The sequence below is a fragment of the Nannospalax galili genome, unplaced genomic scaffold (genome assembly GCF_000622305.1).
Source record: "Nannospalax galili isolate Female #2095 unplaced genomic scaffold, S.galili_v1.0 scaffold1051, whole genome shotgun sequence".
Lineage (NCBI taxonomy): Eukaryota > Metazoa > Chordata > Mammalia > Rodentia > Spalacidae > Nannospalax > Nannospalax galili.
Genome location: NW_008331995.1, coordinates 6,981,117 through 6,996,410, shown reverse-complemented (window position 1 = coordinate 6,996,410; position 15,294 = coordinate 6,981,117). Strand labels below are relative to the sequence as shown.

The 15,294-nt window shown below is 43.5% G+C and overlaps 1 protein-coding gene across 2 annotated transcripts in view; it reads left to right on the top strand.

Annotated features, from left to right (window-relative positions):
- Positions 1 to 15,294, top strand: part of Frmd4b (FERM domain containing 4B) — a 372,580-nt gene that overhangs the window by 222,703 nt on the left and 134,583 nt on the right. For both annotated transcript variants that reach the window (XM_017796628.2, XM_008827145.3), the window contains 2 exons: positions 9,175 to 9,240; positions 10,769 to 10,863. In XM_017796628.2, coding sequence (XP_017652117.1) covers positions 9,175 to 9,240; positions 10,769 to 10,863 — 161 coding nt within the window. The remainder of the gene's footprint in view (positions 1 to 9,174; positions 9,241 to 10,768; positions 10,864 to 15,294) is intronic.

Below are 15,294 nucleotides of genomic sequence, written 5' to 3'. Positions count from 1 at the left end.
AGCAAGTGCTCTTAACTTCTGGCAGCTCTCCAGCTAATTGACTTTCCTTCCTTCCTTCCTTCCTTCCTTCCTTCCTTCCTTCCTTCCTTGTTTGTCTGTTTTGACAAGATGTCCTGATTTAGTCAAGACTGTCCTCGAATTCTCAAACCTTCTGCCTCAGATTCCCCAGTCTCTGGGATTGCAGGCATGCGCCACTACACTGAGAGCTCAATTTCATCTTTAACAAGCTGAAGTCTTGATTCTTTTTCCTTACTCCTCCCCATCTACCTGGCCACTCGTTTTCCACTCTTCTATGCTCCCTTCCTTTCTTTCTCTCCATCTGCCTTGCTTTGTCGATTCCCTCTTCCACTGGGCCTGCCAGGGGCTTGGTGGGGTCTTCCTTGATATGATCTGAGTCTGTGATTCTCACCCCACAGTACAACAGTATAATCAACCCCTCTGGGACTCCATTTTACAATCTATAGAAGCTGAATGGTAATGCTTCCTACTTCCTAGACTTGTTAGCAACATACATGGAGAGACTGCACATGGAAAATGCAGTGATCGTGTGCCATGGAATCGGAGCTTCACAGAAAACTAGTCGCATGCTGGGAGGGCAGGCACTGTCATAAGGAAACTGAAGGGAAAATCACAGCTGATGTGTCTGGAGACATCTGTGTCAGTGTAGGTCATTCTCTGGATGAGAGTGTCAATAGCTCACACTCAGTCACCACCCAAAGATGATATAAAAGAGCCCTGTTCTGCTGGGGTTGACATCATCTGGGTGAAATATAAAACTCAATCTACTCAATAGGTCCCAAAGTAAGACCGGCCTAGATCCATCCTTCTCTCGCTCCAATTCCTCCAGAGCCTCTCATCTGATGAGAAGTTTAATAGCTTACCTTGTTCTCTGGGTGGAAAACTTGTTGTTTTGTGTGTCAGGTTTTCTGGGCCATGGCTTGTGAGTTGCTTGGAACAGCTTCTCCTAGGCTCATGCTCTATTAGTTTAAAACATTTGTGAATGTGTTTCAGGGATGCACCTAAATTCCAAACAGCAAAGGCATTCCCTCACTAAGATTTGTGCGGGGGTGGAGAGGTGAGGGTGGGGGCTGTTTATGGGTGCTGTAGCATACACAACCTTGGACGGAGGTCCTTCTCCCTTCCACCTTGTTTTGGGATAGGGTCTCTCCGTCACTACGACTTTCACAAGTGACCAGGAATCCTCCTGTCTGGACCTCCCTTCTCATAGGAGTGGTAGGATTGCAGGTATGAATGCAGGATTCAAATTCAGCTCTTCATGTTTACATGGCAAGCGCTTCCCCCACTGAGACATCTCTCCAGTTCTCATTTGGAAGATTTTGTAGACCCTGTTCTTACCATGAAGTCCTGGGGGTGTAGCAGGGGACAATACAATGACGATCTCCTGTCCTGTGAGAGTAGAGGAGGCTCCACCTTACATGAGGACAGGAAAGGCACTCCTAAGGTAACATAGAATCATGAACGTGAAAGAGGTAAAAAAAAAAAAAAAAATCCAAGGATGGAGTGAACTTGAGGCTGAGCATTCTAGACAGAGGGAACATCTGGCCCTCTCAGCCATGCCCAGAGGTTTGTCTCCTAAGTGATTGTAGATCCGGTTGACAATATTAACCATCACAGCCCTGTCTTGTGGTAATGTCCATGAGAGTGAAGATTTAGTTCCCCAGTGGGCTGTGTGGGAAGTGACTGACTGGCTCCAAGCAGAAAAGTAAAGCGGCCTGGTTTGTATTTAGATGGTATCCTTTCCATGGCCTGTCCACACAGTGATGGGACCACTGTCAGGTTAGATGAGAAGCACAGCCCTCATCAGAATGCTGGCTTTGTCCTCGTGCCTATGGCAGGTTACACCCCCGCTGGGTCACCGGACACAAAGCCTTGAGAAGTCATTTGAGGGAAGCGCCCTCCTGCTGAGCTCTCCTAGAAGGTCAAAAGGGAACAAGGAAGAGAAAAGAGAAGGGAACACGAAATGCCTGCTACTTCCTTATGAAGCTTTCATGTCTCTATGTTCCAAACAGCAGCTAAAGCAAAACCCAGGCAGCTGGGAGTTTGGGTTCTTTTTTTTTTTTTTTTTTTTTTTTTTTCGTTCGTTGTTCTTTTTTTTTTTGTTTTTTCTGGTTTTTTTTTTTTCTTGCAAATTTTGGAATATTTGAATATGCATGATGAGAATTTATTGGGGTTTTTTGTTGTTTGGTTTTTTTTTTTTTTTTTTTTTTTTTTTTTTTCGGTGCTTGTTGCTTTTTTTTTTGCAATTTCCGGTTGCTTTTTTATCTGACCCCAGATATTCCGAGTGGGTCCATTCTGCCCTGCCTGGAATTGCCTTTTTGTTTGTTCCCACCCAGCTCTACTCTCACATCTTCTAAGTCAGGTAGAGAGACCAGGGCCAGGGTACAAGTGTGTTCCCTTGCAGACTTGAAGCCCACCATGGGCTACTGTATCTGGGTACTCTAGGAAGCAGAGGTCAAGCCTGTAGCAGATTCTCACTTCCTTGTGGGTCTTCCTCATATGACAGCTGACCTGCTGGACAAAGCGTTCTGGCCAGCTACCAGTTCTTGAAGGCTAAGGACTCATTCTTCTCAGCTGGGGAGCAAACTGACTGAGGTGGGAGTTCTAACCCAGAATGCACCATTCTAACCTGCAGATTCCTGGAGTCCTCTGTGGAGGAAGTGGGAGAGGGTGGGTGGAGTCTGGGTGGAGGGTACTGAGCTAAGGTCTCCAAACATCGTGTTTAAATATATGGATTTTACTTCACATGTATATTGCTGTTGTTTGCTGCCACTGACAACTAGAGGTGAATTCTGAAACTATTCTAAACTATGGTTTTTGTGATTCCGTATTTGAGATATATTCATGGAATTTCATGTATGGATCCCCTCGGTAGAACTGTTGAAATTAGAAAATTAAGCATTGGAAGTAGTCACATTTTAAAATAAATTGAGAAATGCCTGGCTTAGGGTTTTCTTTTTGTTGTTAGAGTATTTTTTTAAATATTTTAACTGATCTGCTGAGAAAATGCTCATTTTACTTAGATGGCATTTTTTAGCTGAGTCATCTTGTGTTCCTCAATTTTGCTCTGGCTCAGGAGGCAGAATTCTGAGTCTCAGTCCCCGTCTAGCATTCACTATTTGTGTGGCTTTGGGTCACTCTGACCTTATTTTACCCCTAATCTCAAGCAAACAGCCATTAATAGAAACTTTTCCTATTCTATTTATAAATTCCATAATTCTTTTTTAATTTTTTTATTTATTTTCATTTCATGTATGAGTATTTTGCCTGCATGTATAGAAGTGCACACCTGTTCATGCACTCCTCACAGAGGACAGAGAAGGGTGTTGGATCCACTGGAATTGAAGTAACAGATGGTTGTTGGCCATCATATGGGTTCTGGGATTTGAACCCAGTTAATCTGGAACAGCAGCCAGTGCTCTTAACTACTGAGCAATTTCTCCAGCTCCAAACTCCATAATTCTAAGTACCTCTCGTGAAATTATTTTCATTTGGAAGTGAAATTAATTTTCATGCCTGCTTCATGAGTCTGTCTCTTTTCTACCTGCTCATATAATCCTTGGAGCATGGTCTGCGCAGGAAGGCTTTCCGACGTGTGTCAGTGTGTGTGGATGCAGGACCAAGTGTGATGTTACATGGTTAAGTAACGGGGTCTTCAGTTTGGATCTAATTTTGTCACTATGAGTCTTGTGGCTGATAATGCTCTGCCTTTGATTCCCTTGTGACATTGGAGTGATGCAAGCAACCTGCCCCAGGGCATTGTGGGGTTGAATAAGTAAAGTACTGACTGAAGAGCTGGATAACAGGGTGCCCGTGAGTGGTGCTGTTAATACTGTTATTAGGGTACCCATGTGAAGTGCTATTTTTCCTGTTAGCCAGTGCAGATGCACTGAAGGCATATAGGAACCTGTAGTCCCCTTTTCTTCCCTTATTTCTTTCTATATCAGCTCTGGGGAAATTTTCTCCCATGTGCTTTTTAACTGACTTATTAATTTTACCTGACATTGATCTTTAAAATGAACATGTAAAGATTACAGAAATGTTTAGCTGTTCACCAGTTTTAAAACAAATAGGAGGTATCCTAGTTAGTATTAACTACCAACTTGGCACAGCCTACAATCACCTGAAAACAAAGAGTCTCAGTTGAATTATTGTCTTTATCAGGTTGACCTGTGGTCATCTCTATGAAGGATTGTCTTGATTGTTAATGAGTGTAGGAGGGCCCAGCCCATTGTGACTAGCCTGGTCCTGGGCTACATAAGAAGGCTACCTAAATATGAGCCCATGAACTAGCCAGCAAGTAGCATTCCTCCATGGTTTCTCCTTCGAGTCCAAATGATGAACTGTGACCTAGAAGTGAAAGCTAAATAAACCCTTTCCACCCTTTAGTTGCTTTTGTTTAGAGTATTTTATCATAGCTACAGAAAGGAAGCTAAAACAGGGCTATGATTACTATGAACCTCAGAGTGGTTTATCTCACTCAGAGTATCTGATTAAAAACTATCAGAGAATTTCTTGAGAGGTTCAGAACTATGAAGTAACTTCTTAAGGCAGTACAGCTGGTAAGCAATAACACCACATGGAGGGCTGGAGGTATAGGACAGTGGCAGAGCACTTGTCTAACATGCATAAGGTACTACATTCAATACTCAGAACTTCACGTACATGTGAGTGAGTGAGTGTGTGTGTCTGTGTGTGTGTGTGTATCTGTGCACACTAGCCTGTGTGGTGTTGAGCAGAGTCTACCTGGCTAGGAAATTCCATGCAAACAACTTCACTCCTCAGGCCTTGATTGCTGCTGCTTACGATGAGTGTGTTACTGGCTTAGGTTTCTTCATAGGTTGAAAACCTTCCATGTTGACTATAATTAAGTGTTGAACATTGTATTAGTTACTTTTGCACTGCTGTGACCAAACCACCTGACATAATTTAAGGCAAGGGGGATTCATTTGTGCTCAGCGTCGGGTTGCTCAGTGCATGATCTTGGCCGCATGCATTTGGACAAAGCATCATGGTACTAGGAACCTGTTATGGAAAGTTTCCTTCAACCCACTGCAGCCAGAAAGCAGGGCAAAGGGCACATACAGGAAGGGGGCAGACAAAATATAGACTCCAAAATTGCACCACCTACTTCCCCAACATAACACTGCCTCCAACCTTTTGCCACCTCCTGATGATGCCATCACACTCCATGAATCCATCAAAGGATTAATCCATTCATTAGGTCAGCACCCTCATGATCTAATGTTCTCTAGAAACATTCTCAGAGACCTACCCAGAAATGTGCTTTACTAACATAGGTATTTACTAATCCAGTCAAGTTAATGATCCAGATTAACCACCCTGGTACTCAGCAGGGCCTCCGTTGAGGCTGGTGTCACTTTCCTGGTACCATGTGGCCTTACTGAATCAGGGATTGCTCACACTCATGACAGAACACCTTGGGTCCCAGCAGGTCATACACTTGGGTGAACCAGAGACAAAGCCCATCCAAAGAGGGAGCTTCTCTGCTCTACACTGGCCAAATGCTGCCGTGGAGGAAGTCAAGCCTGCTGTTCTCAAATCTTTCCCCTAGTCAAAGAAACTCTTCATGAGAATTTGCGTTACATGGTTGTGCTGGACAGCTTTAGTTGTCAACTTGTCTCACCTGGGCAGAGGGAATCTCAATTGAGGAATTTCCTCCATTGGATTGGCCTATAGCCATGTCCGTGGGGCATTTTCTTGATTGTTGAGTGATGTGGGAGGGCCCAGCCCACTGTAGGTGGTGCCACCCCGGAGCAGATGGTCCTGTGTTATATAAGAAAGCAGGCTGAGCAGAGGCCAGGGAAGCAAGCCAGTAAGCAGTGTTCCTCCATGGTCTGTGCTCCAGCTCCTGCCTCCAGGTTCCTGCCCTGAGTTCCTACCTTGAGTTTCCTTAGTGATGAAATGTGACCTCGGAGATGTAAGCCAAATAAACCCTTTCCTTCCCAAGTTGGTTTTGGTCAGTGTTTGCATCATAGCAACAGAAAGTAACTAGAACAATGGCCTCCCCTGATTTCTAATATTATCAACTAAAACTTATTCGTAAGCATTATTGTTATGAACAAAATGCATCCCTCACTTTTCAACCTCCAATTTAAGTGACAACGGTAGGCATTTCTATTCCTCATAACAATCAAATCAGCCACCTTGTGTCCCTTGGTAAGTGTCTTTCCCCAAAGGAAGGGGCTCCAGGAATATTGAACAGGGTGCCTGGAGCATGGACACACAGCCGCAGCTTGTTCTCCTCCTGCCCTCGTCCTCTGCCCTCATCACTCCATACAGGGAAGTGTCTGCTACTGCCCTCCTGGATGTCAGTCTCTCTGAGGGCAATATTGCTGTCCTGTCCATGGCAGCATCACTGATGATGGTCATGCAACCTTAGCATATCAGGGGCATCATGTGGGAGTCTCACCTTGGGAAACCAGTTGTTTTGGTTTAGTTAAGTAACCTGTGGCATGTGGGCTAGGGAGAAGTCACAGTCAGTCAAGCACTTGCCTAGCAAGTGGAGTTGAGACCCCCAAAACCCATGTAAAAAGGCAGGTGTAAGGATGAGTACCTGTAATCCCAGTAATGTGGGATGGGATACAGAAACAGATGGATCCTATAAGCTCATAGGTCAGCTAACCCCGCCTAAGTGGTGAAGTCCCAGGCCAATGGGAGACCCTGTGTCCAACAAAAAGCGAAGGGCACCTGAAGACTGATACCCCTGAACTTGTCCTATGACTTCACATGCCCGCCATGCAGATGGGCACCCAAGCATGGGCACACCCCCACATGTGCTCCTGCAAAACCTGTGGAGTGTCTTATGAAGACATTCTTGCTTGAGGAAGTGGAGTCCAATTAAAGTCGGATATCCTGGTACTCTTGGCTGTTTCGTGGGTTGACAGGAACTGCCACAGCATGAGAACTGACTGGAAGGATGGTAGAAAGCCCAACAGCGGCCCTGAAGCTTTCCCATCAGCCACTTGGTTTCTCATGCCTCATTCTAGCTGCTTGTCTTCCTCATTCTTCCTGCAGAATTTCTCTCACAGTGTGAGAGTCTCAGTGACACAGTGACAGCCCCGCAGCAACCAACTGTTCATAGTCAATTCCACATTCTCTGGAATGAAACTCCGGTTGGCTCAGCTGGGGCAGGTGGCTCATTCAGCTGAGATCAAGTTGTGCACCATTGCCTGGTATGTCATGAGATGGCTAGAACATCAAAAAGATATTCATTAATTGTCTAGAATAATCCAGCTGCTGGGAGGCAGAGACAGGAAGAACAGCTCAAGGTCATTCATGGCTACAAAAATGCTAGAAACCAGCCTGATCTACAGGATCATTATATGTTTCAAATATGTTTTAAATCTAGAAAAAAATTGTGTATGAAGAAAAGGAATGTAACTGGGCATGGGGGCACTCAACTTTAATCCCAGCACTCAGGAGTCAGAGGCAGGTAGATCTCTGTGAGTTCAAAGCCAGCCTGATCTATATAAAGCTACACAGTGAGACCCTGTCTCAAAAAAACAGAAAACAAAAAGAAGGAGGAGGAGGAGAGAAGAGGAGGAGGAGGAGGAGGAGGAGGAGGAGGAGGAGGGAAAAGAAAAAGAGTTTATTGGCTGGAAGAAGTCTAGAAATAAATGTATTTGGACTATGTAACAACAGAGTAACTTGGACTATTTTATTATTTGTGGTATTTTCCTTAATGGATTCATATGATTTTTGAGGATTTTTTTTTTTTGAGAATTGGTTCTTATGAGTGGTTTTACAAAACAAGTAAATGATTTAAACCAACACATTTCTTTATTTCCCCTTACAATACAGACAGCTAAAAATGATTTTTCTCTTTTTTTCTCTATTTTTTTGTTTGTTTCCATGGGATTGTATTGTTTTGTTTTGTTTTGTTTTAGTTAAGTTTGATTTTTTGATGCAAGTTGTCACATTGACTTCGTAGCTCTGGCTAGCCTTGAACTCAGAGTGATCATCCTGCTTCCTTTGCCTGGACTACATAGTAAGACCTTGTCTTAAAAAGAAAGAAAAGAAAAAACATAAGAATCATCTAGAAATGTTCACATCTGAAACTGCACATAGAGGTGGCCTTCATGATTCTCCTCAAACGGACAGGGTGGTTATACCTGCAGATGAGAGGGCCTGGAATAGAGTTCATCAGGGGAGGGACATACATTTTACAATGAATATCTCCTAGCACTGAAATTTGAAGTAAAATAATACATATTGAGAATTGATATGTCAGACTGTTAACTGTATGCTTTAACTGCTGTCTATAAATGGTGACATATTGAAAGGGAGTTGAGTGTTCAAAAGGTGAGTATTTGCATCTGAACTGTAGTGTCATGATCTGCTTCTTGTATTATGATATATTGTATTTACTAAGACACGGTCCTGATGAAAGGTGCTTCTATTTGAAAAATGTAATTGTGACTCAAGGGAAAACGAGATGCTCTCTTCTGAGAGAACTGCTTCTTGGTGTGATCTCCTCTTCACTGTTTGAATGTGGTGTATTGCATAGGCTTTGTTGGGTTTCCCCATATAGTGAGTAGTCTTTGCTTTTCATCTTTTTCTTATCTTATTTTTATGAGTATAAGTGTTTTGCCTGCATGTATGTAAGAGCATCATGTGCATACAGTGCCTAAGGAAGGCAGATGAGGGTGTGGGATCCCCTGAAACTGGAGTTATAGATGGTTTGGTTGTTAGCTACCATGTGGGTGCTGGGAACTGAACCCAGGTCCTCTGCAAGAGCAGTCAGTGCTCTTAACCACCGAGTCATCTCTCTGGTCCCATCTTTCCCCCATTTTAAATCCATGTGATTATTCCCAGGCTTGTCCAGCCTTTTGACATTACGATACAATGCTGTCATCTACAAAATCTATGTTTGAAAACTGAATCCAGTCATTTTTTTTAATCCCATAATGATTTAAGTTTACAATTTTGTGTTGGACCATGTTCATAGTCATTCTTAACCACATGTGGCCCATGGGCCACAGGTTGGACATGAATGCAAATCTGTAGTAAGTCTGCTTCTGGCAAGCCCATTAACAAATTCAACTGAGCATACCACATAGAAACAATAAGGTGAGTATGCAGTTTGCTGGCAGGTGGAACTCTCACACCACTTTTGCTTTTTTGTCCCCATAGATGACAGAAGGCAGGCACTGCCAGGTACACCTGCTGGATGACAGGAAATTGGAGCTGCTGGTTCAGGTAAGTGTCCCACATAGAGAGAGCCTCTTCAGGCTTCCCTTGGAGTCTGTTGGCCTTTGTCCAGGCTGCTCACCTAACTGTGCCTAGAATCCAGTGCCTCGGAGTGTAGTGATCAAGACCAAAGGGATGGCATTGGTCTGTACATGAGTTACTGTAGCCTAGTCTTATTGACAAGGTTATGGTTAAGGCACGCTGGTTTGTGTATGCTTGGAGGCTCTTGTAAACATGTAAATATGAGTGGGTATATTTGACTTGTTGGTTGTTTTCTATTTGCCTAACACCTGGACCAAAAGTCTTAATAAATGGTTGAAATTCCTGTAGACAAGCTACACCTATGGCTGACCTACATGTCTCTCCGAGACCAAGCCTGCTTTCCTTTGTCTCCCATCCCCTGTGCCCATGCTCCAATTAGAATGAATAGTAGTTCATCACAGTGCAACTTAGTCCAAATTTCAGCTCACTTTGTTCCTTTCTTTTCTTCTCCCCCTTTCTCTCCTGTCCTTTTCCTTTCCTGACTTTTTCTTTTTTCCTGTTTTCTCTCTCCTCTCTTTCTTCCTATCTTCCCCTTCCTGTCTCTCTCTTCCTCCCCATTTTTTCTTCTCTAATAGCAAACATCCAATCTTCAGACCATCATCACCGCATTCCCTGTACTGTAAGGCTCAGGGTTCAGAAGGGAGCCATCCAGTCTGCCCTTCAGTGGTCCCCTGATTCCCCAGCCCCTGCAAGACCAGCATCAGTCATCAGTTGAACACTCCAGCAGATTCCAAACTGCATTTCTTCCCACCAGACCCATGGAATCCCCAAATCTCATTGATTAGTTACTTCCCTACCTGGGTGCTCAGTACATGGTGGTGATAATGGTATAAGGAATGGGTACAATTGCTTCAATGGACAGGCAGGCTTTGGAGGGAAGCAGAACTGGGCTCAGTGTGTAGCAAGGCCTTGATGTTGGTCTTGGTTTGGCTCATCTGAGTAAAAGCACAAAGCCCTACCTCACGGGCTGGTAAAGATTAAATGAGATAACAACTGTAATTTCAACACAATTTATAGTAACTTTCAATGTTATTTTCATCGTTAGTTCTTTCTATAGTCCTCCAATGTCCTAAACCTCTTCAACTGGTCACAACCAAACAAAATTATTCCCATATTTATTGACAGTGTCATAGGCATTAAAGTTTTTAATGGTCTTTGTGTTGGTCACTGGCATCAGGCTCTGTACAAGAGTATTTTGCCACAACACCCATTTATTGGTGATCATGCTGTTACCTTAAGGGAAAAAGTCAGGTACTTAAGGGAGTTGCAGACACAGGACAATGTAGGTATCTCATTAAAATTCGCATTTCCATCTCCTTTCCTTTCCACAATGCCTAGATGAAAGTCAGCCAATGGGAGGCAGGTATTTAAAAATCAAACAAGCAAGCAAAAAATACTTTCAACTGTTTAGAGAAAAAAACAACAACAACAAAAAAAAAAACAGGAAGACAGACAGGCAAGCGAATTGCTACTAAACAGATTTGTGTTTTGACAGCCCAAACTTTTATCAAGAGAGTTGCTGGACCTCGTGGCTTCGCATTTCAACCTGAAAGAAAAGGAGTACTTTGGAATAACATTTATAGACGACACGTAAGTCTTTTAAGTGTTCATTTCTTTACCTTTCGCCTGGACTACCTACTTGCTGTCTCTCATGATTAACAAAAAAGAGGGAAGTATTTGCATCTTTTTTTAGTTACAAGTTTCTCAATTTGGGTTTGTTTTTTTTTTTCCTACAAGTACTGCAAAGAAAGAAGAAAATAAATATTGATTTTTTAAAAAATATTTTATTATTTTTATTTTATGTGTATGAGTGTATTGCCTGCATGTATATAAGTGCACCCTTGTCATGCTCACAGAATCAAAAGGTGGCGTCAGATTCCCCTGGAACTGGAGTTACAGACGGTTGTAGGCTGCCATTTGGGTACTGGGAATTGAACCCGGGTCCTCTGCAAGAGCAGCCAGTGCTCTTAACTGCTGGGCCATCTCTCCAGCCCAGAATATTGATTTAAAGAGCTCAAAATATTTCCAGGTGTGGGGCTCGTGCCTGTAATTTCAGGGTTCAGGAAGTAGAGGCAGGGGATTGAAGCAAGTTCTAGGCTAAACTGCTACCCTGGTCTACATAATGAGCTGTCCTTATCTATATAATGAGTTATCCTGGTCTACATCATGAACTCCACGCCAGCTAGGGGTATACAGTGGGACCCATGCTCAAAAAGAGAAAAAAGAGAAAGGAAAGATGGAAAGAAGGGATGGGGCAGGGAGGGAAGTAGGGAGGGAGGGAGAAAGGGAAGAAAGAAAAGAAGGGAGGGAGGGAGGGAGGGAGGAAGGGAAGAAAGAAAAGAAGGGAAGAAGGGAGGAAGGGAGGGAGGGAGAAAGGGAAGAAAGAAAGGAAGGGAGGAAGGGAGGAAGGAAGGAAGAAGGAAGGGAGGGAGAAAATATTGCGTTGATGAGTCTGTTGCTCCTAATCTCAGTCTGTCTCCACGCCTTTGAATGTAGTAATACTTGCCAATTCACTTCATGTGTCAGTGATGGAAATACTAGGTTATTATTCACTTGTTTCTTGAAGCTAATTGATGTTTTAGTATTGATGGCCAGAAAGTTTAAAGGTCAGTTTGTGACCCACCTAAAAAAAAAGTACAGTTTAATATAGAATGAACTTTTTGCCTACAATCTAGGTCTCTTTTATGTTGCCATTGAATTTTAAGTTTTTCTTCTTTTATTTCCATTTTTTATGTTAACATGTTGGATGATGATGATGATGATGTGTGTGTGTGTCTGTGTGTGTCTATGTCTGTTTTATGTCAACCTAATTTGTCTACATGATAGGTGGTTTGATACATAATGAGAGGAATCCTTCCCTTTTCTGGAAATAATTTCCAAAGAGTTCCTCAAATATTAAAATTCAAGAAAATGAGTTCCAGACACAAAATACCAAAATACACTGGCCAACCAGTCAACGTTCTTTCCATAACTCCATTTAAGTGGTTTTTCAGTTGTGCGGTAAAACCAGGTGGAAAATAATCTAGAGGAGTTAATTTTTAAAAAATATTTTATTTACTACTTTTATTTTATGTGTATGCATGTATTGCCAGCACGTAGGTAAGTGCACCCATGTCATGCAATAAATGCCCTCAAAGGACAGAAGAGGCTGTCGGATCCCCTGGAACTGGAGTTACACACAGTAGTTAGCTGCCATGTGGGTACTGGGATTCGAACCCGAGTTTTCTGCAAGAACAGTCAGTGTTCTTAACCTCTGAGCCATCTCTCTAGTCCCCAAAAGGAGTTAATTTGTTTTTTAACACCTTGTGGCCCCTAATGATTTCTAGCCCAGGGGGACTATCAGCCCGGGACCTCCAGAAAGGCTGAACAAAACCTTAAAGACTTAGCTGTTAAAACCTGTTTAAAAAAAAAAAAAAAAACTAAAGAAATTTATCATAGACACAGAATGTTTAGTTAAAAGGGTTCAACAAAAAAAGAAAGAAAAAATGTGCACTGACATCACCCTCCTCCCTTCAAACAGCTACTTGGGAGGCGCTTGATGATCTGCCCTCTGCTGGATAAAACAAGAAACGCAGGTGTCCATTGGCCACAAGTTCTAGCCAGAAAGCCACAACCAGTTCCCATGAAGCAGTGACGAAACAGCTGCACACACAGGCAGACTCTGGGTGTAAATGAAAGAATGGCGAACAGTATAAGAAATATGGCCATAAATACATAATAACTAAGTCAAATGCTAGAAACTGCAATTTCTATAAGCACTATAAGTTAGGAAGAGGTCTCATAAAGTTGAGGCTAAAAGTCTGAATACTCAAGTAATTTATTCAGTACATATTTCCTGAGTGCCTGCTATCTACCAGTTGGTAGTCTAGGTCCCAGGGATCTAGCGGTCAGCAATGCAGACAAGGTCCCTGCCCTCAAGGAGTTTCTATTGCACTGGTACTGTCTAGCATAACAAGCAAGGAAAGAGATGATGAGAAAATACCAGGAACTGTAAGTGCACCAAAGACTATAATAAGAGGCCATATGAAAAAAGCTGGTGGGGGGACTTTTAGACAGAATGGACCAACATGACTTCCAGAAGGTGCCATGCATTCAAAAGCAAGAACCAGCTCTGCAAAGCTTTGGAGATGTAGTTCAAACAAAAGCCAGTAAAATATCCAAAGATCCAACCAAGTTTGACTTTTGTAGTTTATTTTGTTTGGTTTTAGTTTGCTTTTGTGCGTTTTTTTTTTTTTTTAATCTTTATTTTCTTTGTTTGAGGCAGGGCCCCAAGAAGCCCAGGCTGGTCTTGAACTGCTGATCCTTCTGCCTCTAGCCAAATGCTGGGATTATAGGTGTCTATCACTCTGTCTAGCTTAGTTTGCTTTTAGATAAAGGTAGAGGGAGCCATTGTGGCTAGAGGGTAGAAAGCAGGAGGAGAAAAGGGGTACAAGCTTAGGGCTAAGAGGGAGGCAGGGGCAAGAATCATAGACTCCTGTGTGGCTGTGTGGTCCTACAGCAGTGACTTGGCATCGCTGACACATTTCACATCTGTAAGCACGAATATAACAATAGCAGTTACATGGCAGGTACCATGTAAGGCACCTAGTATACGATAGAGGTACTGTATACTTGAAGTACATCAAGTAAGGCATACAGAGCCCAAAGCACAGACATACATGAAACAGAAACTTTGTCCTCCTGCTTGTAGCCCTGCTGATAAAATAGTGCAGAGGGCAGCTTTGTAGGGGACTGGAGTAATCTCACAGGAGTGTCTTCAGAACCGAGTCAGACATGTAGAGTCCAGGGAGGACAGGAGACAACATTCTGGGCAAGTGTCACTTGGACCCAAGTTCACACAGGAATGAACATGGTGCCTGTACCCAGTATGAAGACACCAGCAAGGGGAAAGATCACAGGTAAGCCCTGTGAGTCTCAGTGCAGGTGATGCAGCTCTGGCCACTGAAGGACACTCCACAGAGGAGGAACGGGACTTAAGACTTCGGTGTCAGCAGCTCCTTGGGCTCTAAGGCTCATGGGGCCTTATGCTCATGAAAAGGAGGTTCCAGGCCACTAGGATAGCCTCTGGGAAGTCCCAAGCCCAGTGCACCTTATCCACACACATTCTGGCTTCAAAGACTTGCTTCAGAAAGAAAGGAAACAGAGCTGGGTGTGGCACTGCCAACCTATAATCCCGGCCCTTGGAAGGTAGAGGCAAGGTGTACCAAAGTTTCAAGGCCAGAGCAGGGCATGGTAATGCATGCCTTTAATCCCAGCACTCAGGAGGCACAGGCAGGTGGATCTCTGTGAGATGGAGGCTAGCCTGGTCTCAAGTCAACTGAGGCTACAGGGGAAACCTGCCTCAAACAAACAACAAACAAAAAAATTCAAGGCCAACCTAGACCATATAGTGAGGCCCTATCAAGAAAGAAAGAGGGGTGGTGAGAGATGGCTTACTGAGTAAGAACACTTGCTATGTAATCATAAGGACCTGAGTTCTAATCCTAAGCACTCAGAAAAAGCTGGGTCTGACCACATGTACCTGTAACTCCAGCACTTGGTGAGACAAAGGCCCGACGCTGTCAGCGTAGCTCCGGGTTCAGTGAGAGTCCCTGTCTCAAGGGAATAAGACAGAGTGATGGAGCAGGACACGTGACGTCCTCCTCTAGCCTCCACATGTATGCATACATCACACACACACACACACACACACACACACACACACGAGAGAGAGAGAGAGAGAGAGAGAGAGAGAATATGGAGGGAAGGTATGTATGATTTCCTTGAAGGACATGGACTACCCTCTTCCTTTTGCACCCTGGGATTTATGGCCTTCTTCTAGATATCTTCCTGGGTCACAGCAGTCAAAAACCCTGGCTCCAGGGCTGGAGAGATGATTCAGCACTTAAGAGCACTGGTGTTTGCAGAGGACCCACGTTCAGTTCCCAGCACCTACGTGGTAGCTAATCATCATCCATAACTCCAGTCCCAGGAGAACCAATACCCTCTTCTGGCCTCCTCAGGCACTGCATATATATATAT